This window comes from Phytophthora infestans, genomic scaffold (assembly GCF_000142945.1).
Source record: "Phytophthora infestans T30-4 supercont1.21 genomic scaffold, whole genome shotgun sequence".
In the NCBI taxonomy this organism is placed as follows: Eukaryota; Oomycota; class Peronosporomycetes; order Peronosporales; family Peronosporaceae; genus Phytophthora; species Phytophthora infestans.
Genome location: NW_003303738.1, coordinates 585,225 through 608,394, shown reverse-complemented (window position 1 = coordinate 608,394; position 23,170 = coordinate 585,225). Strand labels below are relative to the sequence as shown.

Genomic DNA, 23,170 nt, shown 5'->3' with positions numbered 1-23,170 from the left:
CGCGAGGTCATGATCAGCCTTATCGGCTGTCCGTGTGTTCAACTCGCAAAGACACTATACGTATAATAAGAAACATAGCAAGAAGAAGGCAATAAGGCGATGAAGTGATGGTATATTTAAGCAAACATTCATTTCGTGTGTCTACAACAACGATAAAGCAGGACCGTTAAGGATCGGACGTCCACGTTTGGACTGGTCTGCTTCGGCTGCTTCTGCGATCTGATCTTCTATAGTTTTTCTTTTGTTGCGCTGGCTGCGGTTGAACAACTTCCTCTTGCCAGGTTGATCAGTACCAAACCTTGTATAAAAGGCGAAGAGAAGATGTACACACAGGCCTTTGTGGAAAAAGTATTTACACGGGCAAGTGCGAGTAGTTAGATCCACTGACCATCCTTCCTCCGGCTGTTTATCTCTTTCCATTCTAGCCGCATTAGCACCAAGTTGCACAGCCACATCCACAACTTCCATCGACTTCCTCTTCGGCTTCACGTAGATTCGAGGTGTAGCTTTAGAAACGACAAGTACAAAATTGCTGGAGCCGTCGAAGAATGGAGTCTCAACGAGCAGTTGCTGTCGGCGTAAAGCTGTCGCGCGCCGTCGAAGCCTGCTGCTAGCGGTAGATGTTTCATGGAATGCAGCACCCGACACGCTCTCCATTCGACAACAAACTTGAAGTTGACCAAGCAAAGACCCCATTAGCATTCGCTCTCGTAAAGTGTAGGGTTTCTTCAGCTTGGCATTGAACGTTTCCACGGGATTATTTGTAGTTGCCCAACCAACAGGCGTACGGAAGCACTGCCATTTCACAAACTTTCCCGTCAGCCACTGCTGCAGAAAATACTCTCCAAATCGCTCGACATCTGGGTCGGCAAGCCACCTCCGCACTGCAGACGTCTTTTTAGCATGAAATTCCGAGGCGTTTCTTGCGTAATGCATATCAAATATATCGGCCAAGACCAGGCTACGCTTACCGGGTAGTAGATACCTCGTCCGCTCATGAAATTTTGCGATAACGTGGTAAAAGCACATCAAAATCTCTGTTTCACAATTCTCGAACACTAATGCCATCGCATTGTACTGGGCTCCGTCGGCGTCTCCAAGAATGAAGTGCACTACCATCGGCTTCCGCAAAAATCGAGCGTAGATAGCTCGGAGGGATGCAAGCGCACTCGCGTAGTGACGCTCTTCTTGTTGTGACACGACGAACAAAGCAACCAAGTGAAAGGAACGAGAATGGTCAGAAATTCCACAGACAAAGGTAGGATAATCCACTTGGTTCAACTTGTAGGTCGCATCAAATACAAAATGAAACTGTGCGGATCACGGTCGAGTCGTTTTAAGAGTGTCTTCGTAGTGAAGCCGACAAAAAATGTGCTAGTGTCGGTTCCTTCACCAATATTGATGTCTCCATTACAATTCATGTTGCTCGAAAACGAAAATGCAGAGCTTTCTTCTTCTAGCCCAGTGTAGGCTTTTGCTCTGATAGCTTCCTCCAGAATATCCAAGTCGTCCGTATTGTTCAATTCAGTCTTGCGGCAATACGTAACAAACTTTGCACCTTGCTGAGATGCGGAATTTTTTCCGCAGAGGCACCAACAGCCAGCGCGTTTCGAATTCGAGCAGGTTTCAGACCGTTAACAGCTAGTTTGGCGCGCCGTTCTCTTTTGTTCCAACCGTCAGGCCGGCAGTAGGAGGGATCATTTTCTTTCACTTCGTGTAACCCAAGCTCGTAAATATTCACTATGCCGCTTTTGCAGCATACAAGCGTCTTGCATTTCCAACGACACCTCAAAGGTGCGACACACGCATCCGCACACGTAGCTGAAGAACACGAGAAGACCCGGTATCGCATTGTGTGAGGTGATGGATCCGTACACACGGCATATATCGATGTGTTGCTGACAGTGACTTTGTGTTTCTTCGCGTGCTTCATGTTCTCCACAATACGCTCGCTTTCCACCTCCGACACCTGCCGATACAGCATAGCCCACGGGAGTGGCTTTCCCATTTGTTAAATCGGCTGTGTCAGATACATTGTTAGCAATCAAGCAAACAAAATACAATATTTAGGTAGTTTTAGCGTCCGTACGGTAGATAGAGGATTTCGTCTAGCTACTCACTATGGGCTTACGAGTGCTGCGCGTAGAGAGCAAGGGGAGTCAGGTGGCGTTGTCGGTGGCTGGTCTCGACGTTTCCTACCGCAGATTTTGATTGGATGCGTGTCGGCCAATCTCCGGAGGTTTGTAATCGGTCACTGGTTGGCTAAAATTTAGTTTGTTTGATTACCTGACATTTGGTGGCTTCTAGTGGATTTGTCAATTTAGCTATGGATTAGTATAGTGTGTTATTTACTGGGCTCACAGATCTGCGGATTAATACTATCTCTGTGGATTGACCTCATAGTACTGTGGACATTTTACGCGTCCTCCTATAATACTAGAGGTGTCAACGTTTAGCTGAACCCCGAGCGTGCCCCCCCCCCCCAAGCGTACAGAGGGAGTACGTAGACTCCGAACTCCATTTAAACTCTGGTCGTATTATATACTGTGAAATGTATTGAATTTATATGTGGCTCACACTAAAAATACGACACACAACTTGTGTGTCACAAGCTCTCTCAACATTACGCACTTTCAGATCCGCAATCAGCGAGAAAGCTTGCTTCGTGGTGAGGGTTTTTATTTACTAATGTCGTTACTACTATGTTGTTGTTGACACCAGACGTACGAGGCGCTCGAGGAGACACCACTGTGATCGCAACTTCATTGATATTTGCTACGTCGCAATTGACAGCGGCGTTATCGGTCTGATACTCAACGCAGCTCAGGATGAAATTGTGGTCGGTACTCAAGCTGGTGGTTATTTCCCGGTTCGGCTAGTATTCAGCACGTCTGCACGCCAGCTTACTGTCCGAAAGCAACTCGAAAGCTGTCATTCAGGAAGCATACGCTCCAAACGTGTCCGACCGCTACTTTATCAACTATTGAGAGTGCGCCACTCTTATCTGGGATGCATCGGATTACAGCGTTGCTACCCGCTGCTTCGTCGGCAACTGGGCTGAGGGATGTACTCGATCTTACATCAGTACTTCGGTGATCTCGCGTGACAGAATGATTATGCGCACACTGATGGGGTCGCAGCACTTGTGTTAAGTCACATCGGCGCTTCATCGTGTCAGCTGGAGTCGAAATTGGAGTGCTTCGCGCAGCTCTACGCTTCCGCCGAGGAAGCCAATGACATCCCTGCAGTATACACAGACCTTGAGCACCTAGCAAAGGCCATGAAAGCACTGATTGAATGAAACACCGGAAGATAAGTACTAAGAATACTCTTCGTAGCTGCTCAGACTTCTTATTTACTACATTATTGTCCATTGGAGGGTAGTGATGTATGTTATACTAAGAAACTTTACTTCGTTTTAATAATGAAGCCAGCATTTTCCAGCATCGCGCAGCAATAAATTAATTTCTACGAGTTAATTCCTCATCATCTTAGCATGCATTCATGCATTATACCTTCCCTTCATCGAAGTGTCTACGCCAATTTTCACCAACACAGACAAAATCTCGAGCCATCGATGGTGTCAGTGCGCTCCGCTTAACAGTTACAGCATTTCCGCTCGTTGAGAGAGCGCGCTCGGATGGGACACTAGTCACCACTGTGCCAAGCCACTTTTGCGCTAGGTTGCTCATATTGAGATACACGTTCTTGTGTACTCTCCACCATTGAAATGGATCCGTATTACTAACAACGGACTTCTTGATATCGACAAAATACAATTTTAGCTCGTCAGCGCAGGCGATTTCCAAATTTGACGATCGTGGCTCAGCTTCATCTGGTCCATACGTGTAGTCACGCATATTGATGATAGCCCCTTGTGCTGGAAGCACCGGATTAGTATGGCGCTGATTCGTCTCAAACCGGAATGGCGTGCTGTGTTCTCTATCAGCAAGACACGCAACGTCCTCACACACCTGGGGGACATCAGCTGGGCTTAAATGCGGCATTCGTTTTGCAACTCGAGGGTCCAAAAACGATATCCAAGTGAGATTGCTCTTCTCGATTACACTGAATTGCTTTTTGAATAACTTTAGTAAAATCTCGCGACACTCGTTCATCATAAGAATAACTTCTTCGACGTAGCTTTCATCACCTACAAAGCGGCCCCGTGCGAGCGATCAAGTGATCTCGACTTAGCCATTTCCGTATGCCAGATAGAGCTGGAAGAACCAACGAAATGGTTGGATAATTTTGATCACCCAGTTCTGGGTTGACCTCTGAAAATGGATGGAGGAGAGTGGCTAGACACTAGATTGTCAGCCATTCAGCCGTCTTTGGCCTTCGCAGCTTCGCTTCCATGTCTTTGAACCCCTTGCGACTCTCTAAAGACTTGATGTGAGTAAAAAAAGCCACAAGCGCAGGCTCCAAGTCGATAAAGCGCTGGATCATCAGCAAACAGCTATTCCATCGCGTCGGGCAGTCCACCTGTACATTAACTGTTTCATGATGGTTTATACCAAATTCCCGAACTTATATTGCACCAAGAGAATTACGACCCTTCGGTAATTTCCTGAAGTACACGGCTAGTGTTCGAAAGCATTGCACAATTCTGCGCACAATGGCCATTTCATTTCGCTGGAGTTATGATATCGCTTCGTCTAGATATTGGCCCATGTCGCTGATAGCAAGCTCCCGTAGGTTCGTCATGGATACTCGATCATCTTTAGACAATTGTTCATCTTCTTCATTATCAGGAATGTTTTCGTCACTTTCCAATTCTACGGCGTCACTCCATAGAGGGGGTTGGCAGCTTCTTGAGCTTGCCTTCCCCTTAATCAGTGCACCAGCAGAAACAAGATGAAGCGAGGGCGCGACGCATGACATGTCAGTAAGTCCATGAAGCACGGCTTCTTTCACAATATTTGAGCCACTATTTCGGAGAAAGAGCGTGCAATAATCCTTTGAAAGAGACCAATCTTCCATCATTGCAATAGTGCTGCAGCAATCGACTTTCCATCATGTATGCCGGGAAGCTCCCACACCTCCAGTGTCCAGGTTTTTCGAGCAGAAATTATCATCAACGTAATGGATTGTGAGCGAAATGTAGCCACGCGCATTACGAGCAGTCCACATATCACTCGTAAGTGAAAAGTAAGTGCAGCCCGTAGCTATATCATCTTGAATCCGTGTACGGAGATCAGCTGCAAGAATTACTATTTCGTGGCGGATGTGTGTGCGCTTGGGAAAATCCAATCTGACACGACCGAGATCGTGAGTTATGTAGTAAGCAAAAGCGATGAATCCTTCGTCCTCGACGATAACAAATAGTCGGAAATGACATGCAATCCACTTGGCAAGAAGTCTGTGCACATGCTTTTGCTGATCTTTTGTAATCGGACGAATTAGAATCTTCTTTCCAGATTCAGCACACTGCGCACGAGAACGCTTTTGGTTGTGGCTACCTGCGCTGACATGGTACCTAGTTTTCCCGCGCGCTTTATCTAAAATAAAAGCTACGAGACCTCGAGACTGGTACTGCTCCATGTGCTCCTTAGCATAGCTTCTACCAACTCTAAAGTCCACAATCGACTTACACTTCAAAAAGTAGGCGTTTTTTGCGTCCGCGTTAGTAAGTTTCTCGTCAGAGACGCTGCAATCGTCTTTCGCGAGCAGCCGAATAAACCTTCAATGCTCTATCTTCTTCTGTCTCTTCATGACAAAGAGCCGCAGCCCGTCTCGCGAATGATGTCCCTCTCCAGCTCAGTGAAGTCGACTTGAACAGAAGGTTGAGGTGCCGGTGTCGAGCTCTGAATAGAGGTCAAACGACTCTCAGCGTCATCTCCAGTCGCGTCGAACGAAAGCCGTCGCGGATGCCTGCGCGCAGATCTGGGCAAATGTGGCGGACGCTCGTGTCGACGCCCTGAACGCTGAGGCGTCCGCTGAAGCTGCTGGCTATGCATCAGATAATAAAGTAAAGCTGAGCTGCGATCATTTTCTCGAAATTCTAATCATTGATTTTGTATGCCCGTACAATAAGCGCATTTGGAGTTCAGTGGGGGCAAAGAGGGAGGGAGGAGGGAGTTCGAGCCAAGCTTCAATAGCAGAGTTCCACAGTAGCTCACGAACGTTCCCGCACTGAACGTTGGCACCACTACCGACTACTCGGAAACACTTGAGCATCGGCGCGGGGCACAGCGCTCGACTATCCGATCTACTGCGGCTGCCTGTGGTATGGCACCCACCGCGCTCATTCGCCAGCTTCAACAAGCCCGTCTACGTACCCATACAAGTGTCGTTAAACCCACCTTGACTGAAGCAAACATGACCGAGCGCTTGCAGCTCTCTCTGGCACATATTCGTCGCGGTGCATGTGGACAATTTTCTACGTTACGATGCCTTTCTACTTTTGTCGGACCATCAGCCCCTGTTCGTCGCCTACGCAACAAGCGCGCATGATATTCTTAGCTACCGTGGGCCGGCCCCGCTTTGATGAGGCTACACAACATTATTACGACAGAAAGCTGGGGATATGGACTTTTGTAGAGCAGGCTCCAGCTCAGAGGTCTTCCGGTCGTCGTTCAGCCAGCACAACCGTCACGAAGGAGATTTTGGTCACCAATACTACGTACAGGTCGATGCTCATTGCTAACCTCCTCCCTGTATTGCATGGCAGCCGGCCTGACAATGGCGAGTCTACATTCATTCAGCAGGATAATGCATCTGCTCATATTGCATTGAACCATGTTTAGTTTACCGAAGCTATGAGACAATCTGGACTCCGCGTTAGGCTGCGCAACCAGCTGCCCAACAGCTCTTCAAATTGCAGCGATCTTGGGCTGTTTTCGGCTATTCCAGCGCGCTAGCGCAAGAAAACGCACGGACAGGCGATATGCTCATTCCAGAGGTCACGGAGACATACTGGGAGCTTTCAGTACAGACATCAACTCGATGTGTTTGAGTCTTAAAGGCTTAATGGACGACTGTTTCGCTCAAAGTGGTGACAACAACTACAAGCTGCGTCACATGAAGAAAGATAAGCTTCGTCACGAGGGAAGTCTCCCCGTATCGATCCGCTGCTGCTCAAAAGCAGAGAAGATACTGATTCAGCCATTTGTTTGCAGATTCAACTTAATACGGGAATCAAGAATATTATGTTGCTGTGAGTCGGCAACAGAGGGCAGAATAGAATATTGCTTTCATTTTGGAGCGGAGTGGTACATACCGGAAACTGTTAATAGAAAATACCTCGATACCTAAACATAAAAAAGTAATTTAAAAAAGTAATAAAATAAGAAAAAAATACCTATTGTAATCGTCATTGAGCGTTGGACCAGATTATTTTAACATGTCATTTGAGTTGGCGAAACTATTCGAGCTGGCACCAAAAGAGAATAAGGAGCCTACGTAAATGTTCCTTAGCATTTCGTGCATCTAGTGAGCTATTGCGTCCTTACTAACATGTCCGAGCCAAGCACCTCGCAGCAATAACTCATATTCTGATAAAAACGATTGAAGCTACATTTAGATGGGTTTTAGAGCACTGCCACCGGTTGGGGCAAAGTTTAACAAAAACTAAATTTCCCACTAGAATACAGTTTTTCCCTGGCACTGGTCTGATAAAACAAGGAGTATATTATCTACCCTATGGGCAATAGGCTATTACTAATAGCTGGTGAGTCCTGGAGTCAAATATGCCGACCGGATCCCCAGCGTATGACAATGGTAAAAAGATAGCCAATCATTAGAATCAGTTTGAACGCAATGGTACATGTACAAGCTTGCGATTTTTGACTGCCACACCTACTATATCTGCTCTGTCATTCGTCGCCAACCATAGAGTGAGTGCCTGAAGGCTTATCTTCCTAATCCTTCAATTCATCGATTGTTGTATCTTTTTCCTAGGTACATGTAATCTATAGCTAGGAAAGATATGATTATTGTTGCCGTGTCCATCTCGTTTAACGTAGATGTGACTCGAGCCGGTGCGAAATCTGCCTACTGGAAAAGCAAATTTATGTTTCAAGATTGTCACGCGCCAATCGAGGCTCTATCTGGCCTGTGTGTGGACGGGATCATTAATGGAGAGATCCTGCCTGACAGGGACGCCGGCATTGTACCTCCCTCCAAGATGAATAAATGTTGCTTTGCTTTTTATTATTCTATGTGATAGGATCGAAAAGGCTTTTCGTTTTAGCCTCATAAAAGTCGATCGTAGTCCCTGTACAGTACAAGTTCATGTTGTCAACGAATGCATTTGGAGCACAGCTACTATTAATAGCTCTCCACGAGACAAGAAATGAGACGTGATGTCTGAAAAACTTTTTCAGAAGTCGTCAAAACTAAATGTCAAGAAAAACCAATTACCGGTAGCCCTTATCATTATTTTCTTTTATGCGATAGTACATGCCTGTAGCACTCGGGGTGAGCTCTGTATCAACCACGCTTAAGTGTGCTTGACAGACCAGTGCATTCCCGGCGACTAGCGAAGATAATGTTGGAAAAACTGCAACTGACCGTCAGTCTGATGGCCTGTCAGTATTTGCACATGCACTTCGCGACCATCAATGATGGGCCAACTACAGAAATCATGTTGCTGAGACAAATAATCAGGGTGTGTGGCAATTTACTTCGTTTGCCAGTGGCAAACGAAGTACTGTACATGTACGTTTACAGGACTCGGCTCAGGGCTTATTGGACGGTCTGTAAGCACTGGACCAGAAATCTGTGATGGGTAGATATCATGTCGGGACCTCCATGTCAGCGCCATTATTAGATTTACCCCCCGCTCACACCAAGGTCGCAACACGCAGAATAATGCCCGTCTCGTTCGCAGCGCCCGGCACTGATGGCACCCTGGTCGATGTTGATCTCGAGATTGTCTCTGCGAAGGTGAGCTGTCTTTGGTGTTGCTAATGGTCTTCATTCTCTATAACTATCGCGTAGGGGATCACTGCAGGAGACTACCTCGGTCTGGGGGCCGCTCTCAAAGGTAGTCTCTCCTCGAGCGATGCCTACGTCACGATCGAAATCGACGGCAACCTGGTAGCTTGGACGCGCCCCATCTTCGACTCCCTCGAGCCCGAGTGGAACGAAAAGTTTTTCTTTAAGAACGTCCAGCAGAACTCAACCTTCAAACTGACCTTGTTCGACAAGGATATCGACGCTGACGAGAAGCGCAGCTCAACCCCATCCACACGATTTATGACACGGAGACCACATTCGAGTTGCCAATCATAATGCAAGAAAGCAAGGCCGGCACCATCAATATCACGGTTCGTTTCGCAATTATTCGTTTTGCAACATACACTCTCAGTCAAAACTAACGCAACTTTTTTCATTTTCAGGTCAATCAATGCCACAAGGTTGAGGCTGATGAATTCGCAGAAGTACAGGAAGTCGGGCCTGTCCGCTACTCCGTGCATTCAAGCTTCACGGCTGGACTGTTGACGATGTTGACGTCCAATGATGCCAGACTCGAGTCGTTGGCCTACCGTGTTCAGCTCCACAACATTCCGCAGTTTTTGCCTACTGATAACGAATGGAACAAAAATTATCCGACTATCCAGCGGATTTTTTCGCCGGACTACCCAGAGTCGCCGGTGCTTCGTCAAGCGGTGATGACGCAACACGCCGTGATCTACCAACACGGCCAGGAGCGCACAAAGTACGGCTCCGTCGCGTCTCCTGCGGACTTTTTCGAACTGGTCCACAATGGACGACGCAATGATAAACCCGTGCTCTTCACATACGCTATCACGTCGAAGGGCTGGTACTTTTCCGAGACTGGTGCTGCATTCTTTAAGGACATGTTGTCCAAGCACATGTTACACTCGGGTGCCGCGTTCTCTGTCAAATATGCCGGCGAGTTTCACATCCAACAGGCAGACGATGACACTTTCAAGCTGGTGATTGACAACAATAGTGGCACGTACGCTCCACCTCAAGAGCAGTTGCCGCAGCTCCAGGAGCTCATGGAGAATAACTTCCCGGGCATTATTTGTGAGGCTCTGGACCGCGATGATGAGACGTTGATGGAAGCGCGTAAAGAGATTTTTGCGGCATGGGAATAAAGAGATGATTTTAGAATACAGCCGACACACATACGTAACATTTTTTCAGTTGCCTCGATTCTTCAAAGTAAAAATACTCGTGTCCACAATCGAGTGACGAACTTTATTTGAGTCACTGGGCGTACCCAAAATGATCAGCTGAGGTTGTCAGAGACAATTTGTTACGCAAGTTGAAGCAAAATTGGCATGTCGCGGTATTACTTCACGTGGGTACAAAGTTACAGAAAACGTAGGTAAACATTTGTTTGTGTTGCACATACCGTCATCCCACAGATCAGAATTCTCTGCCATGGGCCAAGCACCTTCCGGCGCCAAGAGCGGGCGGCCCGCCTTGACGCATTCGACGCCCACCTTGTTCCCATTGCCGTCCGATGAATCCGATCTCCCCGACAACGCCGTCCTCGATGTAGAGCTCGAGATCGTGTCCGCAAAAGTGCGAAAACAAAGCAATTCCTACATATTTCGTCGTTTTCCACTAATATTATTATCTGCCAGGACATCATTGCAGGCGACTATTTAGGCGTCACGGCTCTTCTGAAGGGCCAATTGAGCTCTAGCGACGCGTACGCAGTGATCGAAGTGGACGGCCACAAAGTGGCCTGGACACATCCAGTCTTTTCCACTCTGGAACCTGTTTGGAACGAGAAATTCTTCTTTAAGAACGTCCGGCCCGACTCCTTGTGCAAGCTCTACTTGTTTGACAAGGACGTGAATACCGATGACGAGCTGGGAGAGACGCAGTTTACAGCGGCCAACACGGACGGCACCGTGTCAACGTTCGAGCTGGCCATTTATCTCCATGGCCGAAGTGCCGGCACAATTGTCGTCAAGGTCAAGTCATTCCCGGTCGAGCCCATGCGTCGTGTCGTGTGCCACGAGTACGGCCCTGTGCGTTATTCGGTACACTCGAGTGTGACTGCTGGACTGATGACCATGTCCACGTCGAACGAGGCCAGGATCGAGTCCCTGGCGTATCATATTCAGTTGCATAATATCCACCAATTTTTGCCAACGGAGCACGAGTGGAACAAGGATTATCCGACAATTCAACGGATTTTCTCTCCCGATTATCCAGGGTCACCAGTGTTGCGTCAGGCCATCATGACGCAACACGCCGTGATCTACACCCATGGGCCGATGAACACCAAGTACGGCGCCATCTCGTCGCCGCGGGAGTTCTTCAAGCTGATTCATGATGGCCGGCGACAGGATAAAGCAGTGCTGTTCACCTACGTCATCACCAAGAACGGCTGGTATTTCTCCGAGACTGGTGCTGCGTTTTTCAAGGATATGTTGTCCAAGCACATGTTGCACTCGGGTGCTGCGTTCTCGGTCTTGTAAGTGCATTTGCATTTTTTTTGATATTATTTTTGGGAGGATTTTTTTAAATTTTATGAATACAGGTATGCTGGCGAGTTTCGAGTGGATAACTACTTGTTTGGAGAACCAAAGCTCGTTATTGACAACGATAGTGGCACGTATGCACCACCGAAAGAGGATCTGCCACAACTTAAGGCACTTATGGAGGATAACTTCCCTGGAATGACAGTCGAGGCGTTGAATCGCGAAAACGAAGAGCAGCAGAAGACACGCAAGGAGATTTTGGGCTCGTGGATGTGAGAGTCGATCACTGATAAAGCGCTCCACCCGGATTAGTCGTGTTATCAAAGCTCGACAACTTCAGTTATACTACGAGTACAGCATATTAGTAATCTACTACTACTTATAGTTAGTAGTACTAATACAAGTTTGATTTTTATTGCAAGTACTATTATGCTGTTGCAGTTACCAAAAAAAATGGCAACATGCGTGCATGTGTAGCTTTTTACGCAGCCCACGCGTCTACGATCTCCTTGCGCTTCTCTTTAAGTTCGGGACTGCTGCGGTCCAGAGCTTCAACCGCAATACCTGGGAAGTTGGTCTCCAGCAGCGCCTTGAGCTGCGGTAGCTCTTCCTTGGGCGGTGCGTACGTGCCGCTGTTGTTGTCGATGAACAACTTAAACTCGCCCGATTCCTCCTTCTCGATATGGAACTCTCCCGCGTATTTGACGTTGAATTGCGCACTGGAATGCAACATGTGCTTGGACAGAATGTCCTTGAAGAATGCCGCCCCGGTCTCGGAGAAGTACCAGCCCGTCTCGATGATGGCGTATGTGAAGAGCACGGGTTTGTCGAGTCGCTTGCCGTCGTGCAACAAGTTAAAGAAATCGGCCGGGCCATTGAACTCGCCGTAGACCGTGTCTGCGTCGTGTTTGTAGACAATACCGTGCTCCGTCTTAATGGCCCTACGCAACACGGGAGCCTCCGGGTGGTCGGGCGAGAATATTTTCACTACAGACTGATGGTTGTGGTTCCAATCGTTGTCTTGGGCCAGGAATGCTGGAATGTCGTGCAGCTGCACATGGTAGGCAAACGACTCGCGCTTGTCCTCGTCCGTCGTGGTGTCTGTGATGAAGCCGTTGATGTAGCTTGAGTGCACAGAGTAGTGGACCGGGCCGACCTGTTGCAGCTGGCCGGTGCCGATGACCGGTGTCGGGCGCGACTTGACCTTGACCACAATGGTGCCGGCCGGCTTGTCCTCACGCGTGATAGGGAGCTCGAAGGTCGTTTCGACGCCGGCCGTGTTGGCCGCTGTAAACTGCGTCTGGCCGAGCGCGTCATCGTCCTCGAAGTCCTTATCCAGTAGATAGAGCTTGCAGATTGTGTCGGGTTTGACGTTTTTGAAGTAGAGCTTCTCGTTCCAGACGGGCTCTAGGGTGGAGAAGATCGGCCGCGTCCAGGCCACCTTCTGGCCGGCCACCTCGATCAAAGCGTACGCATCGCTGGAGGCCACGTGGCCTTTGGCTGCAGCCCTTGCGCTGAAAAAGTCACCGGCTGCGATGTCTTTGGCCGACACGATCTCGAGTTCGACTTCGAGCACCGAGTTCTCAGGCACAGGCTCAGAGGCCGTGGCCGGTGCAGTGGAAGCGGTGGAGGAGGTGGACGATGCTTGGCCCATTGGTGAAGGTGATGGGATGCCAAGTTGGCAAATTGAGAAATGATTGGGATCGTCAACATGATTTTTTGATTGATGAAAAGCAACGGTTGCTGCAACCCCCACAAATTTATGTTGTACAGTATCCGATAAACAATGATACTGTACAGCTCAAATACATGTATCTTATTTTGCTGAGCCGGGCTGTAAAACAATACTGTATGTACGTGCCGCATTCACTGCTCCATTACAGTAGTAAATCTAGCACGAAACACGAGCTCATCGCTGTGTAAACGATACCTCAAGCACATTTTACTTCATGTAAATGATCTGTACTGTGTAGTGACTCCTATGCTTGGTCCATGTGTTCATTTACATAACAAAATTTCTTAAATACCACACTGTACATGGCAAGCTCGTCAGAGCGTTGTAGCAACAATAATATGGATATGAAATACAGGCACACTGTCATTGAAATCTTTCTGGAGGCCCCAGCAATATATTACTTAAAGTAACTCGTAGCCTGGTGCTCACAAAGGGCAAACTTTGTTGCTGGCAAAAGATTGCTCTCCCCATTCACTTGTCTTCAATGTCCAGCCGTAATCGGGACTGCTTGGATACTTTCATGTCGCAGATGAATCAGAGGCATGGGTACAAGTACGTGGCAGTTGCGATCTTCTAACGGCCCAAAAGTTCCCGATCCAAGATCTCATTTTCCAACTTTCCTTCTTCCCCACACTCTACTCTCTGCAAATATGGGCAACTCTTCCTCTTCCTCGGCCGTGCCCGAGAACTCGGTCCTCGACGTGGAGCTCGAGATCGTGTTGGCCAAGGACATTGCGGCCGGCGACTTCTTCGACATGAAGGCCGCTCTCAAGGGCAAAGTCTCGTCCAGCGACGCCTACGCTTTGATCGAAGTGGCCGGCCAGAAGGTGGCCTGGACGCGGCCCATCTTCGACACGCTCGAGCCTGTGTGGAACGAAAAGTTCTTCTTCAAGAATGTCAAACCCGACACAATCTGCAAGCTCTACCTCTTCGACGAGGACTTTAACGGGGACGACGCGTTGGGCCAAACGCAATTCACGGCGGCCAACACTGACGGCGCTGAAACTACCTTCGAGTTGCCTATTAAACGCAACGACAAGGCGGCCGGCACGATTGTGGTCAAGGTCAAGTCGCGGGCCACCAAAGCCCACGGTGATGGCCAACTGCATCAGTACGGGCCAGTGCACTACTCGGCCCACCTGAGTGTAAGCTCGGGCATCTTATCGCAGTCCTTAACGGAAGACGAGAAGTTAGAGTGCTCGGCCTACCACGTGCACCTGCACAATATCCCACAGATTCTACGTAATGACCACGAGTGGAACAAAAACTACCCAACCATCCAAAAGATCTTCTCGCCTGACCATCCGGAGTCTCCTGTGCTCCGTAAGGCCATCGCCACGGAGCACGAGGTAGTTTACAGACACGCGGGGACTACCGAGTATGGCCAGCTTAAAGAGCCGTCAGACTTGTTTAAACTAGTCAACTACGGCCGGAGACAGGACAAGCCGGTGCTCTTCACGTACGCTATCACGTCCACGGGCTGGTACTTCTCCGAGACTGGCGCGGCCTTCTTCAAGGACATGTTGTCCAAGCACATGTTGCACTCGGGTGCCGCGTTCTCTGTCAAATATGCCGGCGAGTTTCACATCCAACAGGCAGACGATGACACTTTCAAGCTGGTGATTGACAACAATAGTGGCACGTACGCTCCACCTCAAGAGCAGTTGCCGCAGCTCCAGGAGCTCATGGAGAATAACTTCCCGGGCATTATTTGTGAGGCTCTGGACCGCGATGATGAGACGTTGATGGAAGCGCGTAAAGAGATTTTTGCGGCATGGGAATAAAGAGATGATTTTAGAATACAGCCGACACACATACGTAACATTTTTTCAGTTGCCTCGATTCTTCAAAGTAAAAATACTCGTGTCCACAATCGAGTGACGAACTTTATTTGAGTCACTGGGCGTACCCAAAATGATCAGCTGAGGTTGTCAGAGACAATTTGTTACGCAAGTTGAAGCAAAATTGGCATGTCGCGGTATTACTTCACGTGGGTACAAAGTTACAGAAAACGTAGGTAAACATTTGTTTGTGTTGCACATACCGTCATCCCACAGATCAGAATTCTCTGCCATGGGCCAAGCACCTTCCGGCGCCAAGAGCGGGCGGCCCGCCTTGACGCATTCGACGCCCACCTTGTTCCCATTGCCGTCCGATGAATCCGATCTCCCCGACAACGCCGTCCTCGATGTAGAGCTCGAGATCGTGTCCGCAAAAGTGCGAAAACAAAGCAATTCCTACATATTTCGTCGTTTTCCACTAATATTATTATCTGCCAGGACATCATTGCAGGCGACTATTTAGGCGTCACGGCTCTTCTGAAGGGCCAATTGAGCTCTAGCGACGCGTACGCAGTGATCGAAGTGGACGGCCACAAAGTGGCCTGGACACATCCAGTCTTTTCCACTCTGGAACCTGTTTGGAACGAGAAATTCTTCTTTAAGAACGTCCGGCCCGACTCCTTGTGCAAGCTCTACTTGTTTGACAAGGACGTGAATACCGATGACGAGCTGGGAGAGACGCAGTTCACAGCGGCCAACACGGACGGCACCGTGTCAACGTTCGAGCTGGCCATTTATCTCCATGGCCGAAGTGCCGGCACAATTGTCGTCAAGGTCAAGTCATTCCCGGTCGAGCCCATGCGTCGTGTCGTGTGCCACGAGTACGGCCCTGTGCGTTATTCGGTACACTCGAGTGTGACTGCTGGACTGATGACCATGTCCACGTCGAACGAGGCCAGGATCGAGTCCCTGGCGTATCATATTCAGTTGCATAATATCCACCAATTTTTGCCAACGGAGCACGAGTGGAACAAGGATTATCCGACAATTCAACGGATTTTCTCTCCCGATTATCCAGGGTCACCAGTGTTGCGTCAGGCCATCATGACGCAACACGCCGTGATCTACACCCATGGGCCGATGAACACCAAGTACGGCGCCATCTCGTCGCCGCGGGAGTTCTTCAAGCTGATTCATGATGGCCGGCGACAGGATAAAGCAGTGCTGTTCACCTACGTCATCACCAAGAACGGCTGGTATTTCTCCGAGACTGGTGCTGCGTTTTTCAAGGATATGTTGTCCAAGCACATGTTGCACTCGGGTGCTGCGTTCTCGGTCTTGTAAGTGCATTTGCATTTTTTTTGATATTATTTTTGGGAGGATTTTTTTAAATTTTATGAATACAGGTATGCTGGCGAGTCTCGAGTGGATAACTACTTGTTTGGAGAACCAAAGCTCGTTATTGACAACGATAGTGGCACGTATGCACCACCGAAAGAGGATCTGCCACAACTTAAGGCACTTATGGAGGATAACTTCCCTGGAATGACAGTCGAGGCGTTGAATCGCGAAAACGAAGAGCAGCAGAAGACACGCAAGGAGATTTTGGGCTCGTGGATGTGAGAGTCGATCACTGATAAAGCGCTCCACCCGGATTAGTCGTGTTATCAAAGCTCGACAACTTCAGTTATACTACGAGTACAGCATATTAGTAATCTACTACTACTTATAGTTAGTAGTACTAATACAAGTTTGATTTTTATTGCAAGTACTATTATGCTGTTGCAGTTACCAAAAAAAATGGCAACATGCGTGCATGTGTAGCTTTTTACGCAGCCCACGCGTCTACGATCTCCTTGCGCTTCTCTTTAAGTTCGGGACTGCTGCGGTCCAGAGCTTCAACCGCAATACCTGGGAAGTTGGTCTCCAGCAGGGCCTTGATCTGCGGTAGCTCTTCCTTGGGCGGTGCGTACGTGCCGCTGTTGTTGTCGATGAACAACTTAAACTCGCCCGATTCCTCCTTCTCGATATGGAACTCTCCCGCGTATTTGACGTTGAATTGCGCACTGGAATGCAACATGTGCTTGGACAGAATGTCCTTGAAGAATGCCGCCCCGGTCTCGGAGAAGTACCAGCCCGTCTCGATGATGGCGTATGTGAAGAGCACGGGTTTGTCGAGTCGCTTGCCGTCGTGCAACAAGTTAAAGAAATCGGCCGGGCCATTGAACTCGCCGTAGACCGTGTCTGCGTCGTGTTTGTAGACAATACCGTGCTCCGTCTTAATGGCCCTACGCAACACGGGAGCCTCCGGGTGGTCGGGCGAGAATATTTTCACTACAGACTGATGGTTGTGGTTCCAATCGTTGTCTTGGGCCAGGAATGCTGGAATGTCGTGCAGCTGCACATGGTAGGCAAACGACTCGCGCTTGTCCTCGTCCGTCGTGGTGTCTGTGATGAAGCCGTTGATGTAGCTTGAGTGCACAGAGTAGTGGACCGGGCCGACCTGTTGCAGCTGGCCGGTGCCGATGACCGGTGTCGGGCGCGACTTGACCTTGACCACAATGGTGCCGGCCGGCTTGTCCTCACGCGTGATAGGGAGCTCGAAGGTCGTTTCGACGCCGGCCGTGTTGGCCGCTGTAAACTGCGTCTGGCCGAGCGCGTCATCGTCCTCGAAGTCCTTATCCAGTAGATAGAGCTTGCAGATTGTGTCGGGTTTGACGTTTTTGAAGTAGAACTTCTCGTTCCAGACGGGCTCTAGGGTGGAGAAGATCGGCCGCGTCCAGGCCACCTTCTGGCCGGCCACCTCGATCAAAGCGTACGCATCGCTGGAGGCCACGTGGCCTTTGGCTGCAGCCCTTGCGCTGAAAAAGTCACCGGCTGCGATGTCTTTGGCCGACACGATCTCGAGTTCGACTTCGAGCACCGAGTTCTCAGGCACAGGCTCAGAGGCCGTGGCCGGTGCAGTGGAAGCGGTGGAGGAGGTGGACGATGCTTGGCCCATTGGTGAAGGTGATGGGATGCCAGTTGGCAAATTGAGAAATGATTGGGATCGTCAACATGATTTTTTGATTGATGAAAAGCAACGGTTGCTGCAACCCCCACAAATTTATGTTGTACAGTATCCGATAAACAATGATACTGTACAGCTCAAATACATGTATCTTATTTTGCTGAGCCGGGCTGTAAAACAATACTGTATGTACGTGCCGCATTCACTGCTCCATTACAGTAGTAAATCTAGCACGAAACACGAGCTCATCGCTGTGTAAACGATACCTCAAGCACATTTTACTTCATGTAAATGATCTGTACTGTGTAGTGACTCCTATGCTTGGTCCATGTGTTCATTTACATAACAAAATTTCTTAAATACCACACTGTACATGGCAAGCTCGTCAGAGCGTTGTAGCAACAATAATATGGATATGAAATACAGGCCCACTGTCATTGAAATCTTTCTGAGGGCCCCAGCAATATATTACTTAAAGTAACTCGTAGCCTGGAGCTCACAAAGGGCAAACTTTGTTGCTGGCAAAAGATTGCTCTCCCCATTCACTTGTCTTCAATGTCCAGCCGTAATCGGGACTGCTTGGATACTTTCATGTCGCAGATGAATCAGAGGCATACGTGGCAGTTGCGATCTTCTGACGGCCCAAAAGTTCCCGATCCAAGATCTCATTTTCCAACTTTCCTTCTTCCCCACACTCTACTCTCTGCAAATATGGGCAACTCTTCCTCTTCCTCGGCCGTGCCCGAGAACTCGGTCCTCGACGTGGAGCTCGAGATCGTGTTGGCCAAGGACATTGCGGCCGGCGACTTCTTCGACATGAAGGCCGCTCTCAAGGGCAAAGTCTCGTCCAGCGACGCCTACGCTTTGATCGAAGTGGCCGGCCAGAAGGTGGCCTGGACGCGGCCCATCTTCGACACGCTCGAGCCTGTGTGGAACGAAAAGTTCTTCTTCAAGAACGTCAAACCCGACACAATCTGCAAGCTCTACCTCTTCGACGAGGACTTTAACGGGGACGACGCGTTGGGCCAAACGCAATTCACGGCGGCCAACACTGACGGCGCTGAAACTACCTTCGAGTTGCCTATTAAACGCAACGACAAGGCGGCCGGCACGATTGTGGTCAAGGTCAAGTCGCGGGCCACCAAGGCCCACGGTGATGGCCAACTGCATCAGTACGGGCCAGTGCACTACTCGGCCCACCTGAGTGTAAGCTCGGGCATCTTATCGCAGTCCTTAACGGAAGACGAGAAGTTAGAGTCCTCGGCCTACCACGTGCACCTGCACAATATCCCACAGATTCTACGTAATGACCACGAGTGGAACAAAAGCTACCCAACCATCCAAAAGATCTTCTCGCCTGACCATCCGGAGTCTCCTGTGCTCCGTAAGGCCATCGCCACGGAGCACGAGGTAGTTTACAGACACGCGGGGACTACCGAGTATGGCCAGCTTAAAGAGCCGTCAGACTTGTTTAAACTAGTCAACTACGGCCGGAGACAGGACAAGCCGGTGCTCTTCACGTACGCTATCACGTCCACGGGCTGGTACTTCTCCGAGACTGGCGCGGCCTTCTTCAAGGACATGTTGTCCAAGCACATGTTGCACTCGGGTGCTGCGTTCTCCGTTAAGTACGCGGGCGAATTCCGCATCGAGAAGGGCCACTTTGGGAAATACAAGCTCCTCATCGACAACAACAGCGGCACATACGCCCCACCCGAGGCCGATCTACCGAAACTCAAGGAGATCTTTGAGGCCAACTTCCATGGTATCTCAGTCGAGGCCAAAGATCGCGACGACGAGGAGCTGAAAAAGTCCCGCCAAGACATCCTGGACGCCTGGGCGTAAAGCGTTTGACTATTTCTGTCACAAACACACAATTTGTTTTGTGTGTTGCTACAATTTCTAGCGTAAAATTTGCAACATCCCGTAACCTACAAAAATAAAAATGTCGAATTTTGTTAATGTAATATTTCGTTTTTGGAATATCGTTAAATCTAAATTTGGTTCAACCACTTCCGTTTTTGCCGTGGCCAAAAGTTCAATAAATGGGGATGCATGCGCGTATTCAGAGGTCTGTTAATCGCTTCATTCACAAGTGGGAGTCCGTCCAAGTCGAACTTCATGGTCACTACTCTATTGAGCGCTTTGCGGCGATGAACGAGTACTGTCGATCTGCGAGCTGTCCACGTGCGCTGATGGTGCTGCTCATCACGCCACTACCAAGTCTAATTCTGGTTACAATGATCGACGCAATGCCGCTTGAATCGCCGGAACGAGGACTGGAACATAGTGCTATTGTATGGGTTCGAGGAATACTGACGTGTTTCATCTACACCCACTGCGCTATCGAGCAGATTCGTCTGTACAGTCCGAATCTGAGACTGGAGCCATTGGCCGGACTGTGTATCTCGCTTCCTACTGCAATTTTCACGATTGTACTTACCTTGGGGCTATCGTTTCTTTGCTGGCCACTACCATTCACCACCCTTTTAATGTCAGGTCCGTGGCTTGGCTTTATGACTTTCTTTTTATTTCGAGTCCGTGGAGCGCACCTGCGTGCGAACCCCGAAGCCATACGCGATGTATTACGCTTCGCAACAATCTGTGGGACTCAAGCGGCGGTAGTTCTGGTTTACGCTGTATTTGTTACGATTTTTACCAATATTTCGCCGACGTACCAGCCGCTGTTCGCCTTGCTGATACCAGCTTCCAAAATTATCCAGAAAAACGTACTTAGCCGAATTCTCGCCGGTCGTGACGATACCAAGCCGCAAGTTGTGATTCTCAACGTCGAGATCTTCAATGCGCTCTTCATTTCGACCTGTATGAGGGATTCACAGTCCTTCAACACCAGCATCACTCTTATTGCTATAGATTTCTTACAAGCCGCAGTGTCCCTTCTCGACTTGTACCGCATGCTCAGTGATGTCAAAATTATCCGGGATAAGCTTGGAATCCGTAGCAACGAGTTAATCTCGACTGCTGAGCTAGTATTGGCGAAGTATCCTGGTACAGCAAACTGTCCGACCACAACAACCGCCTCAAGTCCTCAATTTGCCAGAGTCTTTCTGAAAAAGAAACAAGTGCTGCCAACTATGAACATGCAAGTGGGGGGATACGAAATTCCTGTCCCAGTATCGTCTCTGAGATACGCATCACGAGCATCATCCACCTATACGGATAAAAAATCTTCAGTTACCCCGACAACTAGTCTGGTTAAATTATCGAGTCAAGAACATTACCAGCTCCTGAAAAAGACACTGCAAGTGCTCTTCCTTACCGAATTTATGCTACTAATCGAGTTTACCGAAGTATTGGTTCCTGTCATTTATGGTAAGATTGATATTTTAAGGTATTCTCTTCATGTACTAATATTTTTTTTCAGGCGGCTACTTGACAATTCTGTATCACTTCCCCAACCGAAGATTTTACCCCCAGTTAGCGGAAATTTCCGATCAAGAACTCTGGGATATGGTCATCAGCGTGTTGCAATATGGAACTCTCGAGCTGGTATCGCTGACACTTCTCGTTCTTGTACTAAACCGTCTCGTCCATCCGCATTCGTTAAAACAGCTGGCCTTTGTGTTGGAGCGTGAATTCTTTATGGTACAACCAAAACTCCTCCTTTGGGTTACTATGACTATGCAGTCCACCCTCCCACACCTCGGTAAGAAACAATCTCAATTTTTATTGAAATATAACCCAAAATTTACGGTTAATTGTATACAGGGGTCGATTACAGCTTCAAGTTTGCTTGGCTTAAACACAGTAGTAGTGACACCAATACACAATAAACTAAGCAAGTACATGGATTAGAAGACAAGGACTAACAAGAATTCTACTTACGGCTTGACACAGTCAGAATCGCTCGACGTACAGACCTTACAGATCTGAGAGCGAAACGACCGCTTGCACCCGTACGTCGCTGTAGCGCAGACGTTGCTGTTCTCATGGCATGGAGGATTGATGGCTTTGAGCGAAGATGCCGTAGGTAAAGGCTTCATCACTCCTCCGTCACTTGTCACTGGGTTCGTGGCTACGAGGTCACTGTACGCTGCTACCAGGTGCTCTGCACGTTGAGCATTGGCGTCACTGTCTCCAGGGTTAGCCCAGAAATCAAGTCCGTCCAGCCACGTGACTTCATTACCGGATACCGTAACGCTGAATTCCACACCACCGGCTTCACAGAACTCGGCGTAGTTGGCATAGTAGCTGTTTGTTTGGGGGTTTATTAACTTGGTGATGCCCACAACATCATCCAGTGGGATGTAGCCCAGTACTTCGTACGTAAACGTACACGTCTCACCGTCAGGCTGCACTCCAAGAGGACACATTCCACCCGATTTCTGACCACGACAAGTGTCCGACTTGCCAGCCCAGCGAGTTTGTGGACAGCTATTAGGAAAAGAGAACCAGTAGTTGTTCGGATACGGCGCGATAACGTCGTGGTCTTGCAACGAGCCACCTACACAGAAGCCCAATTTAGGATGTCCATTCTCTCCAGTGTACTGGTTACAGACATCCGGGAACGAACCATCAGCGTTCGGGTTACATTGACCGCCGTCCATAGGCATGAATGGACAACGTTCGACAGCGAAACGGTGTTCATCTGTGACTGTAGCGTAGTGCTTCATCGCAGCAGTAGGTTGCACGACGGTCGTCTGGTAGAATACTACGTACTGGATGTTGCTCCTGCGCCTACAGTTGGTTATGACTGAAGCGTTGATGCATTCGGCTTGGACGTACTTGAGAGCACCTTCGACTGCTGCCATGTTGACAGTGTCCAGTACAGCACGGTACTTTTCGTCGAATGTGGTGTAGTATTTCGACACGAATCGTTGATTGTCGGCATTCCATTGGGGCATATCACCCTGGACACGGGCGTGCAGTGACGTTACTTTTTTAAATTGTTTCGGGGCCGGTGCAGAGGTTGGCGCAGAGGTTGGTGCTGCGGTCGGAGCAGCGGTTGGTGGCGACGTTGTTGGGAAGAGTAGATTGGTCACGGGCGTAATGACTCCACCGAGGACCTGGCCGAGGAGGAGTTGGCGACTGTGACTCGAGGAGCTCACCTCGATATCTTGGACGTCTGTAGCTACTTGCTGCTGTTGAGACGACTTGGCAGTGACAGTTAGTCCTGTTGCCACCAGTGCCACGACTAAGCTTAATACTGACAAAGTCTTCATTCGGTTTTAATGAATACGTTTGAAGCGTGTTGCTGTTTTGACGGGTG

At 49.0% G+C, this 23,170-nt stretch overlaps 10 protein-coding genes across 10 annotated transcripts; 7 read left to right on the top strand and 3 right to left on the bottom strand.

Moving 5' to 3' along the window:
- Positions 1–8,814: 8,814 nt before the first annotated feature.
- On the top strand, positions 8,815–10,070 carry PITG_11858 (uncharacterized protein; the record flags this gene model as incomplete). The annotated part of the gene is made up of 4 exons (XM_002901298.1): positions 8,815–8,889; positions 8,944–9,042; positions 9,180–9,272; positions 9,345–10,070. The coding sequence occupies 4 exons, from the start codon at positions 8,815–8,817 to the stop codon at positions 10,068–10,070; spliced, it is 993 nt and encodes a 330-aa protein (XP_002901344.1).
- A 289-nt stretch (positions 10,071–10,359) lies between these two features.
- On the top strand, positions 10,360–11,690 carry PITG_11857 (C2 domain-containing protein, putative; the record flags this gene model as incomplete). The annotated part of the gene is made up of 3 exons (XM_002901297.1): positions 10,360–10,503; positions 10,566–11,407; positions 11,474–11,690. 3 exons carry the CDS (start codon positions 10,360–10,362, stop codon positions 11,688–11,690), a joined length of 1,203 nt encoding a protein of 400 aa, XP_002901343.1.
- A 205-nt stretch (positions 11,691–11,895) lies between these two features.
- PITG_11856 (C2 domain-containing protein, putative) lies at positions 11,896–13,068 on the bottom strand (the record flags this gene model as incomplete). The annotated part of the gene is made up of 1 exon (XM_002901296.1): positions 11,896–13,068. One exon carries the CDS (start codon positions 13,066–13,068, stop codon positions 11,896–11,898), a length of 1,173 nt encoding a protein of 390 aa, XP_002901342.1.
- A 708-nt stretch (positions 13,069–13,776) lies between these two features.
- PITG_11855 (C2 domain-containing protein, putative) lies at positions 13,777–14,974 on the top strand (the record flags this gene model as incomplete). The annotated part of the gene is made up of 1 exon (XM_002901295.1): positions 13,777–14,974. One exon carries the CDS (start codon positions 13,800–13,802, stop codon positions 14,931–14,933), a length of 1,134 nt encoding a protein of 377 aa, XP_002901341.1.
- A 248-nt stretch (positions 14,975–15,222) lies between these two features.
- On the top strand, positions 15,223–16,553 carry PITG_11854 (C2 domain-containing protein, putative; the record flags this gene model as incomplete). The annotated part of the gene is made up of 4 exons (XM_002901294.1): positions 15,223–15,366; positions 15,429–15,764; positions 15,813–16,270; positions 16,337–16,553. 4 exons carry the CDS (start codon positions 15,223–15,225, stop codon positions 16,551–16,553), a joined length of 1,155 nt encoding a protein of 384 aa, XP_002901340.1.
- Positions 16,554–16,758: 205 nt separating this feature from the next.
- Positions 16,759–17,951, bottom strand: PITG_11853 (C2 domain-containing protein, putative; the record flags this gene model as incomplete). Its single annotated transcript, XM_002901293.1, has 1 exon — positions 16,759–17,951. One exon carries the CDS (start codon positions 17,929–17,931, stop codon positions 16,759–16,761), a length of 1,173 nt encoding a protein of 390 aa, XP_002901339.1.
- A 673-nt stretch (positions 17,952–18,624) lies between these two features.
- On the top strand, positions 18,625–19,907 carry PITG_11852 (C2 domain-containing protein, putative; the record flags this gene model as incomplete). The annotated part of the gene is made up of 1 exon (XM_002901292.1): positions 18,625–19,907. The coding sequence occupies one exon, from the start codon at positions 18,652–18,654 to the stop codon at positions 19,783–19,785; it is 1,134 nt and encodes a 377-aa protein (XP_002901338.1).
- Positions 19,908–20,093: 186 nt separating this feature from the next.
- Positions 20,094–20,640, top strand: PITG_11851 (uncharacterized protein; the record flags this gene model as incomplete). The annotated part of the gene is made up of 3 exons (XM_002901291.1): positions 20,094–20,522; positions 20,566–20,570; positions 20,622–20,640. 3 exons carry the CDS (start codon positions 20,094–20,096, stop codon positions 20,638–20,640), a joined length of 453 nt encoding a protein of 150 aa, XP_002901337.1.
- A 401-nt stretch (positions 20,641–21,041) lies between these two features.
- PITG_11850 (uncharacterized protein) lies at positions 21,042–21,734 on the top strand (the record flags this gene model as incomplete). The annotated part of the gene is made up of 3 exons (XM_002901290.1): positions 21,042–21,273; positions 21,326–21,607; positions 21,670–21,734. 3 exons carry the CDS (start codon positions 21,042–21,044, stop codon positions 21,732–21,734), a joined length of 579 nt encoding a protein of 192 aa, XP_002901336.1.
- A 48-nt stretch (positions 21,735–21,782) lies between these two features.
- Positions 21,783–22,805, bottom strand: PITG_11849 (uncharacterized protein; the record flags this gene model as incomplete). The annotated part of the gene is made up of 1 exon (XM_002901289.1): positions 21,783–22,805. The coding sequence occupies one exon, from the start codon at positions 22,803–22,805 to the stop codon at positions 21,783–21,785; it is 1,023 nt and encodes a 340-aa protein (XP_002901335.1).
- Between the last annotated feature and the right edge of the window lie 365 nt (positions 22,806–23,170).